Source organism: Electrophorus electricus, chromosome 5 (genome assembly GCF_013358815.1).
Source record: "Electrophorus electricus isolate fEleEle1 chromosome 5, fEleEle1.pri, whole genome shotgun sequence".
Lineage (NCBI taxonomy): Eukaryota > Metazoa > Chordata > Actinopteri > Gymnotiformes > Gymnotidae > Electrophorus > Electrophorus electricus.
The window spans coordinates 21,392,602-21,416,794 of NC_049539.1; the positions used below are offsets into that span (position 1 = coordinate 21,392,602).

Sequence of the window (24,193 nt, forward strand, 5' to 3'; positions counted from 1 at the left end):
CACACACACCTGCCCTTCAGCACCCACACACACACACCTGCCCTTCAGCACCCACACACACACACCTGCCCTTCAGCACCCACACACACACACCTGCCCTTCAGCACCCACACACACACACCTGCCCTTCAGCACCCACACACACACACCTGCCCTTCAGCACCCACACACACACACCTGCCCTTCAGCACCCACACACACACACCTGCCCTTCAGCACCCACACACACACACCTGCCCTTCAGCACCCACACACACACACCTGCCCTTCAGCACCCACACACACACACCTGCCCTTCAGCACCCACACACACACACCTGTCTGTCAGCCATACAAACATACCACACTCCTTTTCTCCTAAAACTAAAACACACCTGTGGTGAACCCCTCTTATTAGTTTGACCTGTAGAATGGTGATATTGTTTACTTGGGTATGATTGTTGTAATATTGGGGGGAACATCACTCCCTCACACACTTGGAGGAACAAATCCACCCCACTTAGGAAACAACCTGAGGGTGTAATGTGTCGCTCACCGTAGGATTGAGGTCACAGGTCCACTTTTGAGGTCAGGAGGATAATCCATGGACCCATCACTCTTCATAGACACACAGCTGGAATTGCTGCTCTCTGGCTCCCCCTCCTGATGAATAGTGAAAAAAAAAAATCACATTATGGAACAATCAATTACAGCCACAACATTCTTACCCAATCAACTCCACCTGGTACCTGCACTCAATGGACACTTGATTAGAAACACCTGCCCTTCAGCAACCACACACACACACACACCTGCCCTTCAGCAACCACACACACACACACCTGCCCTTCAGCAACCACACACATCATGGAGTTGTTCCTCTTCACACACACACAGCTGGACACTGGAGATGCTGCTCTCTGCTCGCTGTCAATAGTTCATACACACAGAGTGAATCAACACTGAATCAATGCCCGATAAAACTCACATCAACATATTAAAAAATAAAAAGTATGATGTCAAACTTGAAACATGAAGTAAAAAAAAAAAAAAAGATATAAAAATACAGATATCTAAAATAAAATATGTAAGCAACACGTGGACGAGAACATATGTTACACACTCTCTCATATATATATATATATATATATATATATATATATATATATATATATATATATATATATATATACACCAAAATGGCTCGTATATGTGCACTCTGTTTTAAAGCACAGGCAACTTGACCATCAACTTCTAAAGCATCAAATAACCCCAAATATCCAGCACAACCAGTACTTAACACACCCAATGACAAAGAAATTCAAGTGTAAAATCATCATCATATTTACATTGAATTATCAACTTAAATGTACTTGATTTAAAGACCTTCACTGCTTATGGTGTATTAAGCTGTCGACAGCACATGTATTATACTAGTGATGCGTATGGCATGTAAATCTGTGGAGAGTTGAGATGTATTTATACAAGTGCGTTTATCCATGCAGTCTTCTCCAGAACTGTAGGTGGCAATGCAGGGCCAACAATAACCCCTAAAAAAATCAGAGAATGACAGTCTGACACTAATCACATATGACTCTCCACAAAATTCGAGAGGTGCAAATCAACACTGTAAAGGTCCAACATGCACAACAGGAAGAGGAGCAACCGCATCATTTCTGAGAGACACACACACACACACACACACACACACCCCAAAGACAATGAGTCAAATATAAACCCGGGCTGTGTCTGTAATGGTCTACTCACTGACTCACATTCCCCCACACAGACGGGTCTATATAAAACACTACGTAGGGTATGTTAATCAGACAACAAACAGAATCTATCAACACTAGTCTGTGATAGAAATATAAAACTATGACCTTTCATCACGGAAACTCTCTGGAACAAAGTAGGCCAGCGATGCAATCACAATATATAAGTAAGGCACTTCAGTGATAATTTATAGTTTGAGTTGTGTTATGTTGTGACTTTAATAATACCTAGCTCTACAGCTATGTCCATGTTCCCATTTTAACAGTAAAAAATTACTGATTGAAGTCCTGTAATGCTTATTTCTTCAGCACAAGATTTGTTTATTCTGTTTCGTTAACATTTTGTCACTGATGGGTTCAGCTGAAATAGTGATACTGAACCTTACAACATTTATGGAATTTAGCTGATGCATTTATCCAAAAGAATTTACAATTATGACTGAGCAACTTGAGCAACTGAGGTTAAGGATCTTGATCAGATACCCAACAGTGGAAACTGGGCAGTGGTGGGGTTGAACCAGCAACCTTCCAATTACAAGTACCTTATCCACTGAGCTACAACTGCCCACCAAACATCACAGTCCCTTAATCAGTGTACATCAGTTATTCACTACATTTATGGTGCACTGCAGGTGGTTGTTTAAAAAACAACCCAACACTCATTTCCTCAGTGACACCTACTAGCCACTTTTGCTAACATCTTGGTAATGCTATTCTGTGAAACAACAAGCTACTTAGCCTAGATATTATTCAGGTGGGTTATGCCAGGTTATCGATACAAATTATTTTTAAATATTTCAGAGAAATTACCGTACAACAATCAAAGAAAAAAGATTGTCAGATAGAGCAAGTTGAGATTGTAATCAACAGTGTGTTTCAATAAATGTTTCTCTTTTCTGTTGTGTTCTGTAAGGCATTTCAAATTCAAATTTTCAGTTTCATGAATAAATCATGACATTTGGAAATAATTTATTAACAAAAGGCCAATATGTTTACTGGGAGAAATAATCACATGGGATCTGTGGGTTCATATGTACTCTGTAGTCTATGAAGTGCAGACCTATTTACTGAATTTTCTGTGTGGAACGTTTCATCTACGGCAGAAGGAAGTGTTGTGAAAGTAGATAATTATGATTATAGATAATTAAGATCAATAAAGTAAAATAAAGGAACAATGTCTCACATTATATTTATTAATATATATTTATTATTATTATTATTATTATTATTATTATTATTATTTATATTATAAAATATTAGTTGTTGTCCTGTTTTTGGGGCTTCTTCTCTTCCCAAATTCATCAGTCTTGGAAAAGTTTAATTCACATAGTACACTTTTTGCTGTCATGCACAGGTGTTTTTACCATTATATAAATTTGTGGATGTACAGCACATCACTCCTGTCAGTAAACCAGAGGATCTCTCTCTACATACACTTTCTATATATTAATGTCACTATATCTATCCTACCTACTGCTCACTAGATGTCTCTCACTAGCCTATCACTCAATATGGCCCAACACTGAATCTCTCCATTTCTCAACTTCTCTCTCCTCACAAAACCCTCAAAGTTTGGGTGTGTTTTGTTGACTTATAAGCATTCATAGAGTTTGTGACTGAGACAGATGCGTGATCAGATTTGTTTCAGACACCGTCAGTCAAAGACAGGCGCGGCAGGTTCTGTATGACACCTGTAGAAACACAAGCTTCGTTTAGCCGTGGTCACGTGACATGGCTGTTTCTATCCACACTTCGGATCAGTGTTTCAAAACGCTGCGTTTCAGAAACTCGAAACAAGCGTAGAAACGTCAGTATTGACCGTCCGATCCCAAACTATAGTTAATAATACAGATAATTAACTATACAGGGGATCTGAACTGTCCACTGAGGATTTGGACAACACTAAAAAACGGCTGAAACTGAACAGAAAACTAACTGTAAAAAAACAGACGTTACAGCAGCAACTTTGAGTTTAGGCCAGAGGAATTTCAACTGGGAGCATTTGGAAATATCATTGACTAACTAAGACTTGAAATCGAGTTTTACAATATCTGACAATATATATCTGGCCCCTTTAAATTATTTTAAATATAGCAATGCTATCATACTGGGCGTTAGCCATTTTATTTGCGTAACTTCACCAGGACTTTAATCTTTACATTTAATCCACCTTTGGGTTGACCTACGAATTAACCTAAACACAGAACTATGTACTTACAAAACACGTTATTTAAACTGCACCGACATCGCATTTTTACAAATAGAATGAACTTACACGCGTTTAAAATATTTCACAGTATCGTCAACCCGCTCAACCTTCAACAACGGCGACTGTTCAGAAAATACTTGCGTTTTCTTGAGAAAGGTGAGACTACAGGAACACCTGTGGGTAAGTGGAGGGCGGAGCACATGTCAAACATTTTCGACTGAAGACAATTACACAACCGAGTTTTTATAACAGTAATTTTCATTAAGCCAATCAGCAGGCAAAGTTAGCTGTCCATCATTTTGCTGCAGCCAATCGTACAGTAGTCTATACAGCCAATGGATTCACAGTCCCTCCTACACGGACTTGTTTTACGGCTGAGTAAATCTCCACTATGTCGGCACATTGAAACAGGTCGGAATTTAACAAACCACTTTGTAGATCTAACTTACAGATGATTGTAATTTAGATAATCAGCCTCACAATAAGCATGTAAGTGTGTGGACGTCCATAGCCTGTTGTGCATATGACAAATAAAGAATCTTCTTAATGGCTGAATGCTGTGTGTGTGTGTGTGTGTGTTTGTTTGTTTGTTTCAAGTATTGTGGAACAATTTGTTTACCTGTATTTGGTAAACCTGTATCAGAAAACTACATGGTGTGAAGAACACCGCCTAACAGTAAATGTGTATTAGCGTTGCAGGTTACATGACAGTTGATCATTGACATTTTATATTAAATAAATGCCATGCAGAGGAGATAAAGATACAAGACAACGGTAAGAATACATAACAACTGCATTACTGGCAGTGCTGTTCCATTAGAAGAAGGAACCAAACACAGGTTCCTCATCATATGAAAACTGGAATAAAATATTAAGTGAGCTAACTACGATTGTGTTACGAATATGGAAAGCCAAAGTGGTCAAAATTCACCTCAAACGAAACGCGTTTTGTTTGTAAAATGGCGGGAAAAAAGCGGCATTTTGAAAGTTTTATGTCACAAAGTACGGTGTTATTTTTCTCTATTTTTTATGGTTTACAGTTTTTGCAGCATATTTTACAAGAGAGAAAAATAAAACTGTTTGTATGTCAGTTTAAAATGGCGTAAAAAGTCCTCTTCCCTTACTTCTACTATTTTGTCCACCCTTCCTCACCCTGACTCTCTATCCTCTCTCTCTTTGGATACAGTTACAAATACTTTAATTTCTACACTCATCAGCGAATCTTCTGTGCCCTCTCTCCTAGACCTGCTAAGTCTTCCCCACCTGCCCCCTGGCTAACAGAAACACTTCAGTGCCACAGGAGAGAACTAAGGACTACAGAAAGGTGGTGGAGGAAATCTCACGTAGATTCAGATCTTAGCTCATACAAGTCTCTCTGTTCCAAGTTCTCACTGGAAGTAACATCTGCAAAGTCATCCTACTACAGAGAGAAATTCGAATCATCAGCATCTGATCCATGCAAGCGCTTCACTATTTTTTCTTCTCTACTTAATCCTCCCCCTCCTTCCTCATCTCTTACTCCAGAGGATTTTATCACCTTCTTTGAGGAGAAGGTTGCAGCAATCCGCCAGTCCTTTTCCTCTGCTCTCACTCCTCCAACCAATGTGCATTCCCCGGCATCTACCACTCTGACTTCTTTTTCTCCTCTCTCCTCAGATGAAATTCTTCAACTCCTGACTTCCAGCAATCTGACTACATGTCCACTGGATCCAATTCCTTCTGTTCCTGACAATCGCAAGAGATCTGCTTCCTTTCATCTGTCATCATCAACAACTCCTTATCTTCTGGATATGTGCCTACTGCATTCAAAACCGCCAGGGTGGTACCAATCCTCAAGAAGGCCACACTTGACAGCTCCAGTGTTACCAACTACAGACTAGTATCACTTCTCTCTTTCCTCTCAAAAGCCCTTGAACAAGCAGTTTATAATCAATTGTCTCTTTTTCTCACTCAGAACCAGCTGCATAATACCAATCAGTCTGGCTACAAACTGGCAGATTCTACAGAAATGGCCCTCATAGCAGTGACTGAGAAACTTCATTTTGCTAAAGTTGCCAAACTGTCATTTGTTTTGAGTCTTCTAGACCTTTCAGCAGCCTTTGACACAGTGAACCACAATGTTCTTCTCTCTGTTCTCTCCAGGCTTGGTGTGACTGGCTCTGCTTGGAGATAGGACTGAAACCATCTGGAGGGACGGTCCTATCAGGTGACATGGAGAGGATCCACATCCAGACTGTATACACTCTCCCCTGGTGTTCCACAAGGTTCAGTATTGGGCCCCCTTCTCTAATCTTTGTATACTCATTCTCTTGGTGATGTAATATCTTCTCATGGTTTCTCCTACCACTGCTATGCTGATGACATAAAATTATTTCTTTCTTTTCCACCCTCTGACACACAGGTCTTCAAACGTGTATAAGCATGCTTAACTGACATCGCGTCATGGATGACAGCCCACCACTTGAAGCTCAACCCTAAAACCAAGCTTGTGTTCATTCCAGGTACTCTCACCCCTTAGCATAACCTCACTGTTTCCTTTGAGAAGTCCCTGGTATCACCATCTAAAGCTGCCCGTAGCCTGGGCATAAATTTGGACAACCAGTTGTCATTCTCAGCTCTTGTTCCAGTCTTGCAGATTCCTCCTTTGTAACATACAAAGGATGTGACCCTTTCTCTCACAGGAAGTTGTCCACGTGCTTGTGCAGTCTCTTGTGATCTCAAAGCTAGACTACTGCAACTCGCTACTTGCTGGTCTTTCTCTAAGAGCCATCAAACCTCTACAACTTGTCCATAATGCAGCAGCACGACTGGTCTTCAATCTTCCAAAGTTCACATGTTACTCCACTGATGCGCTCCCTTCATTGGCTCCCTGTAGATGCGCACATCAGATTTAAAACCTTGATGCTTGCCTACAAAGCCAAAAATGGTCCAGCCCCTTCATACATGAGGTCAATGGTCAAAGCCCGATCCGTACCTAGAGTACTTCGAACCTCAAGTAAGGCTCAGCTTGAAATCCCTCGCTTTAGGTCTTGTGGATGATAAGCATCAAGACTATTTTCTGTCCTGGCTCCAAGATAGTGGAATGAACCCCCACTTGCTGTCCATACAGCAGAGTACTTTTGTAAGTCGCTCTGGATAAGAGCATCTGCTAAATGCCATAAAAGTAAATAAATAAATGAAAAAACTACTCAACAAACAAAAAAAAAAATTAAACAAAATAAACACTTGATAAAGCTCCTTCCTCATTTCTCCTGCTCCTCTTTATTAAAACCCATCCACTGCATTCATGAGACTGCTGAACATGTAGGCCACACCTCCAAAACTGAGGCACAAAGGACGAACCCTCAGACGAATCATTTGTTCTGGCCATACATCAAGGGATACGTGGACTTGCCTGCCACAAGGAGCTCAAGCCAGTACTGCCACAGTGCCTGTGTTAGATCGTCCCAGTGCACACCCGGGATCCTACCCGTCCTCGGTCACATGCCTTCCTCAACTGACCATCGTCACTCACTCATCACTCACATCCAGTAATACTGTTATCAACACCAATGTTCTCGGTTAATTCATTGCATAATGACTCTAATTTGGACAATACTCTTGTAATAGAACCATTAGGAGCAGTATTGTTTGGAATAAATGTACAACATAACTCACCAAACATAACACAAACACCCCTCGTTCAGCCAACAGCATATCCAAAACCACATAATTTGTCCAAGTCAATATTGAGGAGGCTGGTAACTGTTCAGTAATAGCTGACAAAGCAACATAGGTGTACTTAATAAATCGTTGTTGATTGTAATAAATATAGTTAATCCAGTCAACATTCTTATTAACCCACCAAAACAAGGAAGACTCAAAACCTGCTTCAGTCTGATTTCTAGACTTAAATTCATCTGGTGCTCCCATAGAAACCCAATGACATCTATGCATATTTTATCATCTCAGTTACCTAATACCACAGCTCGCTTTTGAATTGGATGAGTTTGGATTCCCTGTGTTTCAATCAATAAATTACTTTAGCACTTTAGCAATCTGCCTGAAAGTTGCCAAGAAGTGCTCACTGTCATCATCTGGAGTTAAGGGATGCAGTTTCTGAAGCCCAGTGCTACTCTCTGCTCGTCATCACCTCCTATCTGAACACCGACTCCTTCTTCAGCATCATCCTCACTCTGTCCTTGCTGGTCCTCCTGCTGCTGCAGCTGTCAGACCTGCTGCTGAAGGTTCCTCCATCACTATTCTTGTCCTGAGCTGTCTGCAATTCCCTTGCTTCTCAGGATCATATCCCACCTTTTCAAATACCAGTATCCCACCAAATAATTCCAGCTTCTCTTTGGTTACATTCCAAGTGGATACAAAAGAAAATGTGTTTATTGGCTCCTAGTGAAAAAAAAAAAAAAAAAAAAAAAAAAAAAAAAAGATCAAACAAAAATATTCAAAAAGGAAAATTTAGTATTTACAAGTATTTACACTAAATAACACTTTAGTCTGTGCATGTTAATCACATCACTCAATAAATTGCATCAATAAAGTCTGACCAAACAATTCCTGTGTGTGTTAATTTATATGCACACATATATAAATATATACATACACAGCATATGTGTATCTCTAATACAGAGTCCATATGAACACTGTGGTGGAGGGTAGCTCCATCACATGGTGAAAAGTTTCACTTCACTCTGGCTCCAGAGCTAAAATGCTAACAGCTCCCCTGAGGTGTTCAGAGTCAAAAGATAAAAGACAGACCAGCTGAACTGGTTTCTGGTAATGAAAACTGCTGTGTGCAAATTCCAAACTGTTATTCAGAACTTGAACTGAAGCCAAATCATCTGAGTGCTCATTCTTTGTACTCCCTCAATTTCTCTCTCTCTCTGTCTCTCTCGCTCTTTGTCTCCATCTCTCTCTCTGTACCCCTGCTATCTCTCTCTCCATCTCTCTCTCTCACACAGATATGTGACAGCAGCACTACAACATGATGGATCTCTCTCTGTCTCACACAACACATGTTGATAGAAAATGTTTCATTCTTTTCAAGCAGCTAAACTGGTTTCTGGTGATGACAAGTGGTTGTGTCTGAGAACCTAAACAGAACAACCTGCTACTCTGTTAGTGTAGTGACCTGAAGTGCTGAATGAACACCTACACTGTTAGTGTAGTGATCCGAACTGCTAACATTACCCATCCAATGTTATCTAAACACTTGTACAGTGATGTTAACTCCCGCAGTATTAATACACCTATTACAGTATTCATAGTGTTTACATATTTGTATTTGTGTCTGTCTTGTGCTTATGGTTGTTTCTCTTGTTTTCTGGATCTGCGTCCATGTTTGTTGCTGAGTCTTCTGTTCCCACCATGTCTGTTTCTGTGGAGATGTTGTATAAACAAACACTCATAGAGAGATATGGTATAAACACACCCACACACACAAACACACACACAGAGGGAGAGTGACGTGAGGAGAGTGTTTAAAAGGGTGAATACCAGGAAGGTGATGGGACCAGACGGTATCTGCGGGAGGGTCCTCAAAGCCTGCGCAGATCAGCTAGCCCTGGTATTCACCGACATCTTCAATCTCTCCCTGACGCTCGGTATCATCCCGTCCAGCTTCAAGCGGTCCACCATCGTCCCCGTCCCGAAGAAACCTCGACCCTCCGACCTCAATGACTACCGCCCTGTCGCCCTCACATCAGTCGTGATGAAGTGCTTTGAAAAGCTAGTCAGAGACTTCATCACATCTTCACTGCCAGCCTCCATGGACCCACTGCAATTTGCATACCGCCACAACCGCTCCACTGACGATGCAATTGCACATCTGCTCCACACTACACTGACTCACCTGGACGAAGAGAGGGGAAATTATGTTAAAATGCTATTTGTCGACTACAGTTCAGCATTTAACACTATCATCCCCTCCCTACTCACTACTAAGTTGGGAGATCTAGGACTGCATACATCCCTGTGCGACTGGATCTCCAACTTCCTAACAGACAGACCACAATCAGTACGAGTGGGCAACTGCGCCTCATCCACCCTCACCCTCAGCACTGGAGCTCCTCAGGGTTGTGTCCTAAGCCCCCTGCTCTACTCACTGTACACCTACAACTGCACAGCCACTTCCAGCTCTAACATCATTGTCAAGTTTGCTGACGACACCGTTGTCGTGGGTCTGATCTCGGACAACGACGAGAGGACCTACCTGGAGGAGATTAAACACCTGGAAAACTGGTGCCAGGAAAATAATCTCCTCCTAAACGTCAGTAAGACAAAGGAGCTGATCGTGGATTGCAGCAAGAAGCAGGTGCGGCACTACCAACCTGTGAGGATCAGTGGAACCACGGTGGAGAGAGTAGATAGTTTCAGGTACCTTGGAGTTCACATCTCGCAGGACCTGTCCTGGTTCTGCCATACCAACTCCCTGGCAAAGAAGGCTCGTCAGCGTCTTTACCACCTCAGATGCCTAAGAGACTTCAGACTGCCCTCCAAGGTACTGCTGAACTTCTACACCTGCACTATCGAGAGCATCCTCACGGGAAACATCACAGTCTGGTTTGGGAATAGCACCAAGCAGGACAGACAAGCACTCCAAAGGGTAGTGCGTTCAGCAGAGCGCATCACTCACACGGAACTTCCTGACCTGCAGACCATCTACTACAAGCGGTGCCAGACCAAGGCCAGGAAAATTGTGAAGGACCCCACCCATCCCAACAATAGACTCTTCTCTCTGTTGAGGTCAGGGAGGCACTTCCGCTCCCTGAAGACCAAGACAGAGAGGCTGAAGAGGAGCTTCTTCCCACAGGCCATTCAGGCCCTGAATCAGGGAAACTGATAAACTGTGGGGACCAACACCACCATGTAACATGACTGTATATCTGTACATCTGTATATATAGATTTATACTCAATTACCCTGTTACACAACAACTGTAGATATGTTATTATACAAAATGGATCTGTACATTCTGTAGATTGTGTACATATATACCCAACCATATACATTGTACATTGTGTATATAATCATAATATACATATATTGTACATACATTGTTAATATATTTTTGTACATACATAGAATATATATATATTTATCTGCATATATATATTTTTCTCTATGCACCCCTGTTTCTCTTCCCCAGTTTGGACAGAGCACTCTCCACCATTTCACTGCGCGTTATTGTACATTGTGTATATAATCATAATATACATATATTGTACATACATTGTTAATATATTTTTGTATATACATAGAATATATATATTTATCTGCATATATATATTTTTCTCTATGCACCCCTGTTTCTCTTCCTCAGTTTGGACAGAGCACTCTCCACCATTTCACTGCGCGTTATTGTACATTGTGTATATAATCATAATATACATATATTGTACATACATTGTTAATATATTTTTGTATATACATAGAATATATATATTTATCTGCATATATATATTTTTCTCGATGCACCCCTGTTTCTCTTCCTCAGTTTGGACAGAGCACTCTCCACCATTTCACTGCACGTTACACTGTGTATGACTATGTATCTGACGAATAAACCGAACTTGAAACTTGAAACTTGAATATGGTATAAACACAGACAGAGAGGGAGATATAGTATAAACACACACACATGGAGATATTGTATACACACACACACACACAGAGGGAAATATGGTATAAACACACACACACAGGGATATTTGATAATTATAACAAGACAAGACTTGTTCTTCTACTCTTGTGATGTAATGGGACTGAAATGTGCTCATACTGGTTTGATTCCTTCTAAAGAGAAAAACGTGCAGCTAGATTATTGTTCAGACAGAAACTGAGAGTGTGTGTACAGGTGGACTCCAGTGAAGAAACAGAGAGTGTGTGTACAGGTGTACAGGTAAAAACTCAGATTGACTGTCTCTTGTTCAGTTAATTAATACAGATGTCACTGATGTTGCAATTATGTTCAAATGTATTATTGAACTACTGAATACATTTGTTCTAAAGTACAGTCTGAAGTTCTGTAGATCACATAAGAGTTAAACACAGCACAGTGCCTCTTGAAACTGTCCCATTGATGGTGATGAAGAGAGGCTTGATCATTTGTGGAGTCATGGTCAGATGATTCGTAGGGCTGGTGAAGAGAGTCACAGTAACTTTTCTTCATCACAATCCTGCCCATTGTAGCCAACATTCAATAGTTACCACACAGGAATCTGGTTTGTTTCACAGAGTCAACCAGTAGTTGTAGGAACAGCTGATGGGTGTTTTTGGTGCTTGAGAAATGTTATCCAACTTGTTCTGTTTTTACCTCTTAAATGCTCACTGAGTCGAGAATCGAAGGGTGAAGTTTCAATGACCAAATAAGATTTGATTCCACTTATTAGCACAATCAACCATTTACATTTCAGATACATTTCAGTTCAGTTTTGTGCTAATGTTCAAATTATTTCAGGATGTTAAAGGTGTGCACTGTTTAAATGTAATGACGTGTAAACTGCAACAGACAGATAAGTTGAGAGAGAACTCCAGAAAACTTATACACCTTACAGCAGTTTGATTTGATCAGTTTCTCTTGTGTTGTTTTTAGAATACAATAAACAGACTTGTATCTATTTATTAAGGTCCTTTTCATGATCATTAAACATTGGGGATGTTTTGTCTTCTTGGGGATGTATTTTGTTTTAAGAGTACAATAGTTGGTGGAACAATTGATCCTTAATGGGTATCACGGCTGTGATGATCAGCTCAGCCTCGTCAGGTGCAGTGTTTAACGTTTTTTTCTAGGGACATGTAGAGTTGCTGACCCTTTATCTCACTCCTCACTGTGACGCTTCTAAAACTGAGACTTTAATTTTGAGTTATTTGGATACTTTTCCTCTGATGTGTTTGGTCTTGATTTGCTGTATATTTTATGCTCAACCATATGTCCAGTGTGGCTGCAGTTATTATTAGCATCTCCACATTTAAGGTTATTAAAAGAACAACAACATCCATTACAACATTTTTCAAAATGTGTAAAGGTATAATAAAAGGTGTAATAAAATATGGTTTTAGAATTTATTCTCATGAATACATTATACAGGCTAACAGTATAATAGCTGTTAAAGGAGTAAAGCAATGTGTGGTCTACTGGACAATGATACCAGTAGAATCTTACATTCACTGATATTCATATATTTTTTAAGAATCTGACTTTGCCCTTAACACTTGAATTAAATGTAGATTCAATTATTAATATTTAACATTTTCATGTGAAGTTACTGTATACAGATTTTGTTAATGAAAATCACACTTTAAATCTGACTTTAAATCACACTTATCTTTGCTCCGTTTGATCTGAACGTAAAATCTAAGCAGAACGTTGGTAGAAAGCTGGTCAATACGCAGTTAGATAACTCGCCACAAGATGGCACTAATGTAACGTGATTACAAGTGTCAAATAAATGTTGGAGTACATGTAGAACACTATATTTAAGAGCTCCAGAAGAAGGGTAATAGTGTCATGAACCAGAAACATTCACACTGCAGTGACATCAGGTTCATTATAATCAGTGTTTCAGTGTCCTGCTCCTATTATTTAGGGATGAACTGTTGACAAGGAGCAGAGAGCAGCATCTCCAGTGTCCAGCTGTGTGTGTGAAGAGGACCAACTCCATGATGGAGCCTCATAACACCAGCAGTGGAGGAGGAACCTCTATCCCAAAGTGAGGATCTTTCCATCAGCACTTAATCTGAGTAAACAGGAAGAGGGAATATTCAGAATAAATGAGATGTAGTGAAGGATGTAATTACTCAACACTTACCGCATCTTCATTAGGGTAAAGAGAGCAGAGTCTCCAGCACCCAGCTTTGTGTCTATGAAGAGTGACTGGTCCACGAGGAACCCTCCTGAGGAACCCTTACAGTCAGAGACACTGACTGTAAGGCAGTAAATATCATCTCAGTCAGAGAGACACTGAATGTAAGACAGTAAATATAATCTCACTAAGAGAGACACTGACATTGACTGTAAGGCACCTGAAGGAATAAAATTAAATGCTTTAGTCTTGTAAACACCTACTGTTAATACCTCTATATCACCACTAAATGTCATCTTATACCTATCCAGAGCTTACATGATTCTTACTGTTAATACCTCTATATTGACATTAAATTTCATCTTATACATACCTAGAGCTTACATGTCTCCTCACCTTGAGACCCTGAGGAATCTTCATCTATCTAAGTGGGTGCCAGTGGAGAGGTTCTGCAGATTCATGTGTCTATGGTGTCTGTATTTTGTCTGGGTCAGAACAATTGTGTTTCTTTGAAATGCTTTGAAGTGTTTGTGACTTGATAGAATAAAGCACACTGTCTTCTCTGGGCTGTTTGTCCCTGAACTACTTTCCTAAGAGAGGATAAAAATGATTGTATTTTCTGATCATATTCTAATACTAAATAATATACATTATTTGATCAGTCCATAAATATAAAATATATTCTAATTTTTCTAATACTAATTTTCTCATTTTTGATGATTGTGTATAGTCTTATTATTAACATCATTACTGTATGAGGTTACTGACTGTTGGTGTATATATGCTCTCAGTCTGACTGTACTACATAGTGTTATGATGTGTGTGTATTTCTCCATCTCTTCCTGTCTTGTATTTTATGAATCTCTTCTCTTCCTCTCATCCTCCTTTTCTCCTTTGTCTCTGTTAGCAGGGGGAGGGATAATCTCCTCCAGGTGTCCAGGTGTGGAGTGTATGATGATGATCTCCTCCAGGTGTCCAGGTGTGCAGTGTGTGAGCAGGTTCTGACAGATCCAGTCTCCATCACCTGTGGACACAAGCTTTGCAGACAGTGTATCAGCAGCTTCTGGCACCAGTCTGCTCCATCAGGAGACTTTGCCTGTACCCAGTGCAGAAAGAGATCCAGAACCAGTCCTGTTTTACACCCACACAAAGACATGGAAGAGTCCATACAGCAGGACCCTCAGACACCAGTGGATGATGTCCTGCACATAGTCTTACACACACACAAAACCAGCATGAAGAACAAATATGAGAGTTTATTTGAGGGACTCAAATCACAAGAGAATAAAACTCTCCTGAACAGGGTTTACACACAACTGTACATCATAGAGGGAGAGAGAGAAGGAGTGAATGAAGAACATGAGGTTTTGCAGATGAAGAAAACACTCAGGAAACAACTGGTACAAGACACTCCAATCCACTGCTCAGAGATCTTTAAACCTGTACAAGGTCCTGAAGTAGACGTGGAGGAAGAGCATAACAGAGCTGTGATGGCTGAAGGTCTCAGACACACAGAACCAAAAGAAGCTAAAGGCCCAGAAGTGCCAAAGCTCAAAATTGTGCTGACTAAAGGCATTGCAGGCATTGGGAAAACTGTTTCTGTGCAGAAGTTCATTCTGGACTGGGCCAAGGGAAAAGCGAATCAGGATGTAGATTTCATGTTTGTGCTTCCATTCCGGGAATTGAATCTGATTAAATGTGACCTGCATAGACTCCTTTGTAACTTCCACCCTGAGATAAAAGACCTGGACCCAAAGATATATGATGTGCGCAAAGTTGTGTTCATCTTTGATGGCCTGGATGAAAGCAGAACTCCACTGAACTTTTGCCAGTGTAATAAAGTGTCTGACATAAGCATGACGACATCAGTGGGTGTACTAATGTCAAACCTCATCAAAGGAGAGCTGTTTCCCTCTGCTCTTATCTGGATAACCTCCCGACCAGCAGCAGCCAATCAAATTCCTCCTCAGTACATCAACCGTGTGACAGAAATACAGGGATTCACTGACCCACAGAAGGAGGAGTACTTCAGTAAGAGAATCAGTGACCAAGACCAAGCTGAGAAAATCATCTCACACATAAAGACAGCAAAGAGTCTCCACATCATGTGTCATATACCAGTCTTCTGTTGGATCTCAGCCACTGTGCTTCAGGAAATATTAAAACAAACTCATACAGAAATCCCCAAAACTCTGGCTGAGATGTACATACAATCCCTGCACACACAGATAAACATGAAGAATGAGAAATATGAGGGGGAAAAGGAAAGAGATCAAAAGAAACATCTAGAATCCAACAGATCCATGATTCTGAAACTGGCTAAACTGGTTTTCAACATCTGATGAAGGGAAACATGTTGTTCTATGAAGAGGACCTGAGAGACTGTGGAATTGATGTCACTGAGGCCTCTGTGTACTCTGGGATCTGCACTCAGATCTTTAGGGAGGAAACTGTGCTTTACCAAAGGAAGATCTACTGCTTTGTACATCTGAGCTTTCAGGAGTTCCTGGCTGCTCTCTATGTGTTTCACTGCTTTATCAGCAATGACATAACAGCACTGCAGGATTTTCAGTTACAGTCCAGTTGCAGATCTGAGAATGTTTCTCTCCATGAGCTGCTAATGGTAGTAGTGGATAAAGCCTTAAAGAGTCAGAATGGACACCTGAACCTTTTCCTCCATTTCTTGCTGGGCATCTCACTGGAGTCCAATCAGAGACTTCTACAAGGCCTACTGACACACACACACACAGCAGCCCGGAGAGCATCACGGATACAGTCCAGTACATCAAAGATCAAATACGAACAGAGGACCTGCCCCATGAGAGATCCATCAACCTGTTCCTCTGTCTGTCTGAAATGAAGGACCAGTCTCTTGCCAGAGAGTTTCAGGACTATGTACAATCAGAGAAACACTCAGGAGAGATGCTCTCTCCTGGACAGTGTTCAGCACTAGCCTACATGCTTCTGACCTCAGAGGAGGTGCTGGACATCAGAGGAGGGATACAGGAGACTGATCCCAGCTGCTACAAACTGTGGGAAGGCTCTGTGAGTGTTTAACTATTATTTATTTAATAATTTCTATTAGTAATTGAGTACTGATGGCTAAATCTGTCATTCAGTCTCATGGAAGAAGCCTCATAGCTTTAGAGTTGATAGCCTGGATTAGCTGTTCCCAGACCTTTTTTATTTGGTGTCCCTCCATATTGTCCAGTATTCCCTCAACTCTCTCACTCCACAACACACCACAAGGTGGCAAAATAGAACCAGCAAAATCATTTGATGTATTTTAATATGAAAATATCCCTTAGTTTTTAAATATTTTTTAAATATTTTTTTTTTTTACATTTTTGTCTCTTCCCTCTTTCTGTCAGTGTAGCCCAGAATGTGATTCACTTACAAAGGCTTTTACTAAACAACATTTTTACATTTTACTAACATGACATATATATATATATATATATATATATATATATATATATATATATATATATATATATATATATATATATATATATATATATTGGGAGGTATGTGTCTGTGAATTAAAACTAGTCTTAATGAGTGTTAATGGGAGGTATGTGACTATGCATAAACAGTCAAGGTTCTCACTATTTTCTAGAGATCATTTTCCAGGACTTTTCCAGGACATGATGATCTAGCTGGTATGACAGACAGGGATCTGTTCATACACTAATTTGTTCCTCTCTGTAATGATTGTCAGTCCCATCTGCCTTGGTGCAGAAGAAGGCTTTGACTGGCAGCAGATGTAATTTTTGCAGTCAGCGAGCAGATGGGTTTCCATTTGTGTATGCAGATACACTTTCACTTTCACTTGTATTAAATGCAATCAAGATCCATCTCTGACCACTTCTGACTGTGGTTTGATGATCTGATTACAGTGGGTCTTGGTTGTTTATGCCTTTAATTTCATGTGGTAGAGGGCAGTCCGAATGTGATGTGATCAATACGTTCTGTCACTATATCTTAGTTATCTCATAATTTTAACTGTTACTTTAGTTTTAATTCCTTGTATGCAGTCACATCACTTTTCTAATAATCTATGTGTTGTGTAGTAATACTTTTATAAATTACCCAAGATTTGTTGACTCATTAATTAATATTATAGATCTAATTATTGTGAGGCCCGAGTTTCTGTTTAACAAACTTGCTCCAGGCTCTTTCAGACATTGATTAGTTCTGTCTAGTTCTAGTTCTTTGTAGCTCTTTTTTATTGATTTTATTTATATAACAAAAAGTGAATAATAGGTAATAATACGTATTAGAGATTAATTTAATTAACTGTGTGTTTTTTAATTCAATATCTCTGATACTAGTTTGTTTAGACTGACTTGCTTGTTTTCTTGTTTTCTTTCTCAAGCTGTTCAAATCATTTCTGTGAAATTTGATTTCTCAGACCCTGTTTAAATTTGCTTTTATCTGTGTTTGCAGACTACATAACTGTAATCTCGACACAGATTTGTGTAAAGCTCTATTTTCCACTTTGGCATCATTAAATTCCCCCCTGAGAGAACTGTTTATCAATATCAGCAACCAAAAGATGAAGAAATGAAGCTGCTTTCTGATGGGTTGAAGAGTTCACATTGTAAACTGGAGATACTCAGGTGAGCACAATGTAAACTGGAGATACTCAGGTGAGCACAATGTAAACTAGAAATGCTCAGGTGAGCATAATGTAAACTGGAGATGCTCAGGTGAGACACTGTAAACTGGAGATACTCAGGTGATCACAATGTAAACTGGAGATACTCATGTGAGACACTGTAAACTGGAGATTCTCAGGTGAGCACACTGTAAACTGGAGATACTCAGGTGAGACACTGTAAAGTGGAGATACTCAGGTAAGCTTTCTGTCAGTTCTTTCCGGAATGAAAAATAATATTTTACAAACAAAAACCTGAAGGAATATTTTATAAAGGTAATATTAAAAAATACTGTAGTAAGAGGCCAATTGTTTAACTTAATTTGAACTCAAAATATTGGAACTTAATTAGGCTAAATAATAAAAATTAAGGTGTTGTAACAAGGTTAGAAGCAATTAGCAATTACAAGGCAGTTATCATTATAGGTTCAATTATACAAATGTAAAATCTAGGCTGGGTGAAGTTAATACATTGGACAAGTGCAATGTTGGTGTTTGAAATTAAACATGAAGAATGTAGAAGCAACATAAACTGGGCTTGAACTGGCAACCTTCTGATTACAAGTCAAGTTCCTTAACCATAGAGCATCGAGTTTTTTCATAATTATTTTTTCATTTGTTTTGTCTGCAAATTTTCCTGTCTTTCACTATTTATTTTTTATCACTTGATTGTTTAGTCTACAGAAATTATACATGTATGCAATTCATGTAAAAAAAAAATAGCAATTAATGAATAATTATTGTTAACAGAATGTTGTTTGTTATTTCTATGTGCCTTAATTTCACACAGTTTTAACACTAAACTTATTTTCTCTGTCTTTGCAGTCTTACAGGCTATAATCTCACAGCATACAGCAGCAAAAGTCCCTTCTCTGTTGTGACATCAGCAAAGTCCTTCCTGAGAGATCTGCACCTCAGCAATTGTGACACTCAGGATTCAGGAGTGGAGCAGCTGTCTGCTGCACTGAAGAGTTCACACTGTAAACTGGAGATTCTCAGGTGGACTTTCTGTGAATTTATTACTGAATTGAAAGTTAAGAAAAGATGGAATAGTGATGCATGATGGGATAGTGATGTATGATAGGATAGAGATGCATTATGGGACAGTGATGCGTGTTGGGATAGTGAAGCATGATGGGATAGTGTCATATGATGGGATAGTGATGCATGATGGTACAGTGATGTGTGATGGGATAGTGAAGCATGATGGGATAGTGATGTATGTTGGGATAGTGAAGTCAACTGTGCCCTGGATGAATGTCCGTATTATCTCAATTTCAATAAATGAGTCTTAAAGTACTATAATGAATGAATTAATTTACCATTTTCTTCATTGTTTAAGGGTAGAGTTTTCTGCAGTTCTCCTTTCTGGTGAATAATTATAAATTAAAATAATGGTCTCTAAATAAATATAACAAACAGCGATGTTGAAAATGAAACATAAAGTCTTAGAGTACAACTGAAGAACAGTTAAACATGAATCACAAAACAGTTTTACATTCCAACTGGAGAACAGTTAACCCCCTTATGCACCAACGCCCCCTAGCGGGCCAGCGGGTGAGCCCAAACGGGCATACTCAAATAAATTACTTGATAACATCAAATATTCTTAAAGTACAGTACATTTATCAACATAACATTTCTTAGGACTAATACAAATACCTGCTTACCAATTTTTAGTCATCTACATGCATCCGTTTACCAGAAATTTAATGCTGAAGACACCGTGTTTTTCGGGTAAATTTCCACAAAAACGTGCCTGCCTTTTTAAGTTGCCTTTTAAAACATTCTTCCGGTATAGGATAAGTTCAGATTTTGTCATAGAAAATTCAATTACTCTCAAAACAATTGTGTGACATGTTAAGTGTTAGTGAAGTTCTTTAATTGTGTACTCACTTCTTTGCGTAAAAACACGCGTTCAGTTCCTTCGTAAGCAACTCCAAAATATGCAAGCCTTTGGTTAATTCAAAATGCACGTTACTGACACAAAAGTGTTCCTGAATAGAGCATTAGTCCCCCCTTATTGATTTCTATTGGCCATTGCAGTACCATTGTCTTGGAGTGACAGCAATTTTCACCTATGTGTGAAGGGGGAAGGGGAGGGGGTGGTGACTATCACCAGGTGTTTCCAAGTGTTTCTAGGGCAAGCGGCATGATTGGCAGCTGTTTCATCAAATAAAGGAGGGTTAGAAAACATAGACCCCTCATTTGCCTTATTTAGTCATCCCTTTAAAGCGCAAAACAGTCTTAGATTACAACTGGAGAACAGTTAAACATAAAGCACAAAACAGTCTTAGACTACAACTGGAGAACAGTTAAACATAAAGCACAAAACAGTCTTAGACTACAACTGGAGAACAGTTAAACATAAAGCACAAAACAGTCTTAGACTACAACTGGAGAACAGTTAAACATAAAGCACAAAACAGTCTTAGACTACAACTGGAGAACAGCTAAACATAAAGCACAAAACAGTCTTAGACTACAACTGGAGAACAGCTAAACATAAAGCACAAAACAGTCTTAGACTACAACTGGAGAACAGCTAAACATAAAACACAAAACAGTCTTAGACTACAACTGGAGAACAGCTAAACATAAAGCACAAAACAGTCTTAGACTACAACTGGAGAACAGCTAAACATAAAGAATAAAACAGTCTTACACTTCAACAAGAGATCAGTGGCAGGTCTGCACACTTCTGTTGCTATGGAAACAAAAAGACTACCAATGATTATTACAAATTGTTTAATTACATTGGGAATAATTACATCAAGAAGAATTTTTTAATCATGAAAACGTTAAAAAATATTTAAAATATATATGTATTTAAAAACCTTCCAGACAAAAAAGTTTACAGTTTCATGGTTTTTAATTGCAAACTTTTCTTTACTCTACTGTTTGCTACGTGCAAACACATTTTCCTCTTTCTCCCTCCTTTCTGCAGACTGTCTTACTGTTTGGTCACAGAGGAAGGCTGTTCTTCTCTGGCTTCAGCTCTGAGGTCAAACCCCTCTCAGCTGAAAGAACTGGACCTGACATACAACCACCCAGGAGAGTCAGGAGTGAAGCTGCTCTCTGCTAGACTGGAGGATCCCCACTGAACACTGGACACACTCAGATATGTACAAATCCCCTGTCCTTGATCTGATCTGATAATAAACAGTGTGCTCTCAAATACAACCTGCTCTCAGGTGTGTGTGTGTGTGTGTGTGTGTGTGTGTGTGTGTGGGTGTGTGTGTGTGTGTGTGGTGTTTTTGACCTACTGAATGTATGTGTGATATTACTCCCTGTAATTACACAGATAATACTGGTAAGACATCACATAGAAAATACATGTAACACATGACATGGACAATACGTGTAAAGGTGTAAAAAAAGAAAAAGAAACAGAGAAAAATTTAAAAACAGCAGAAATGGATAAATAATGAAAACTAATACACAGTTCAGTCCACATAAATCACTGTGGTTCAAACTGTGTGAATGGTTTTGAAACAGTGAATCCAGAATTGTTAACGTTAATGTTTGTTAACAACTGTAAAAATCTGTAAAAGCAGTCATATCAAATCGTTACCACGTGTGTTCAGGTTAATGTGTTAATATTGATGTACAGTAGCTGCAGTATAACATAACTTCTGGCCCCAATAAACACCTTCATCCCTTTAATTGCAAATTTTGAAATTAACTTTCAGTCTATGATTTAAATATTTTCTTTACACAGAGTGAGAGAGATATAGTGCTAATATCTTAAAGTATTCAAACTTTTAAAATAGTAATAATAATAATAATAATAATAATAATAATAACCTTTATTGAAATCAGAGAGCAGAATTTTCAAGTTAAATTCTTAGATTTGATGTTAAATTCTAAGCAATTATTATTTGTGTGTGTGTGTGTGTGTGTGTGTGTGAGAGAGAGAGAGAGAGAGAGAGAGATACATAGAGAGAGACCATTCTGTATGTGAGAGAGAGAGAGACAGAAGAAAATAAATAACAAGGAAAAAATTAGATAAGTACATAAAGGTGTTCATAAACTGGGCAATATAGTGTGCGTGTGTGTGCGCACGCAGTGTGTGTGTGTGTGTGTGTGTGTGTGTGTGTGTGTGTGTGTGAGAGAGAGAGAGAGAGAGAGAGAGACAAAGAGACAGAACTATTATCTGTGTGTGTCAGTGTGAGACAGAGAGAAATAAATAGATGTTTTAGAATTTAAAACTGCTATCTGTGTGTGTGTGTGTGTGTGTGTGTGTGTGTGTGTGTGTGTGTGTGTGTGTGTGTGTGTGTATGTGTGTGTGTGTGTGTGTGTGTGTGTGTGTGTGTGTGTGTGTGTTTAGGGTGGAACATGCAGGGAAGATCAGAATCAAACCAGGACTAAGAAAATGTAAGAAGTAAATGTACACACACACACACACACACACACACACACACATACACACACACACACACAGACACACACACACACACACACGCACACACATACACACACACAGTATTTGTGATCTCTCCTCTAATGTCTCTTCTTGTGTGCAGATGTGTGTGATGTCACACTGGACCCAAACACAGCACACACACGTCTCTCTCTGTCTGAGGGGAACAGAAAGGTGACGCGTGTGTGGGAGCAGCAGCAGTCGTATCCTGATCATCCAGAGAGATTTGATGACCGTGTGCAGGTTGTGTGTAGAGAGAGTCTGACTGGACGCTGTTACTGGGAGGTTGAGTGGAGTGGGGGGTGGGCTGTTATATCAGTGACATATAAAGGAATCAGGAGGAAAGGAGGCAGTGATGACTGTGTGTTTGGACGTAATGTAAAGTCCTGGAGTCTGAGCTGCTCTGATAACAGTTACTCTGTCTGGCACAATAATAAGAGAACTGCCATCTCTGCCCCCTCCAGCTCCAACAGAGTAGGAGTGTATCTGGACTAGCCTGCCGGCACTCTGTCCTTCTACAGCGTCTCCTCACACACACACACACTCACACACTTACACACACTCCACTCCACATTCACTGAGCCCCTCTATGCAGGGTTTAGGGCTTATTCTGACTCCTCAATGTGTGTGTGTGAGCTAGAATAGCCTCCTGTGTCCTGGAGGAACATCTGAGTCTGCAGGGAAACACACACTCCTCTACACACAAAACTTGTGGATATCATAATACACACATGCTTGCTGAGTATAAAACACACACACACAAACACACATACACATACACAGACAATGATAAATACTGCAGTCTTTCATTTTTATATCTTTCCTGTCTCTCTCTCTCTCTCTCTCTCTCTCTCTCTCTCTCTCTCACACACACACACACACACACACACACACACACACACACACACACACACACACACACACACATATATGATAAACAGAATCGTTACACTATGGTCTGTTCTATAGTTCATTAGACTCTCTGAGATCACAATCTCTGTTTTACCTTCACAGTAGTTCAGTTGTTTGTTCTCTCTCACTCTTTAACTCACTTTCCCTGTGTCTCACGCCACTGTGCAAGCGCATGCACACACACTACACAGAACTGTTGTATTATTGAATATTATTTGTATTTTTATGTCTCTCTCTGTCACACTCAAACCACACATACACACACAGACATAGTTTAGAGCATTTAAGAATTCTGAAAATTCATGTTTACCAGTTAAAGTATTTTATTGTGTGTATTTCTATCTGTATTTCTCTGTCTCTGTCTACGTGTCTCTCTGACTCACAAACATACATGTGTGTGTGTGTGTGTGTGTGTGTGTGTGTGTGTGTGTGTGTGTG

The 24,193-nt window shown here is 39.6% G+C and overlaps 2 protein-coding genes and 1 pseudogene across 3 annotated transcripts in view; 1 reads left to right on the forward strand and 2 right to left on the reverse strand.

Annotated features, from left to right (window-relative positions):
• LOC118241458 (NLR family CARD domain-containing protein 3-like) overlaps positions 1-585 on the reverse strand; it is a 33,460-nt gene extending 32,875 nt beyond the window's left edge. The window contains 1 exon segment of the mRNA XM_035526485.1: positions 536-585. Coding sequence (XP_035382378.1) covers positions 536-585 — 50 coding nt within the window.
• Positions 1-24,193, reverse strand: part of LOC118241374 — a 328,035-nt gene that overhangs the window by 124,358 nt on the left and 179,484 nt on the right. The window lies entirely within an intron of this gene.
• LOC113569176 lies at positions 14,875-23,488 on the forward strand (annotated as a pseudogene).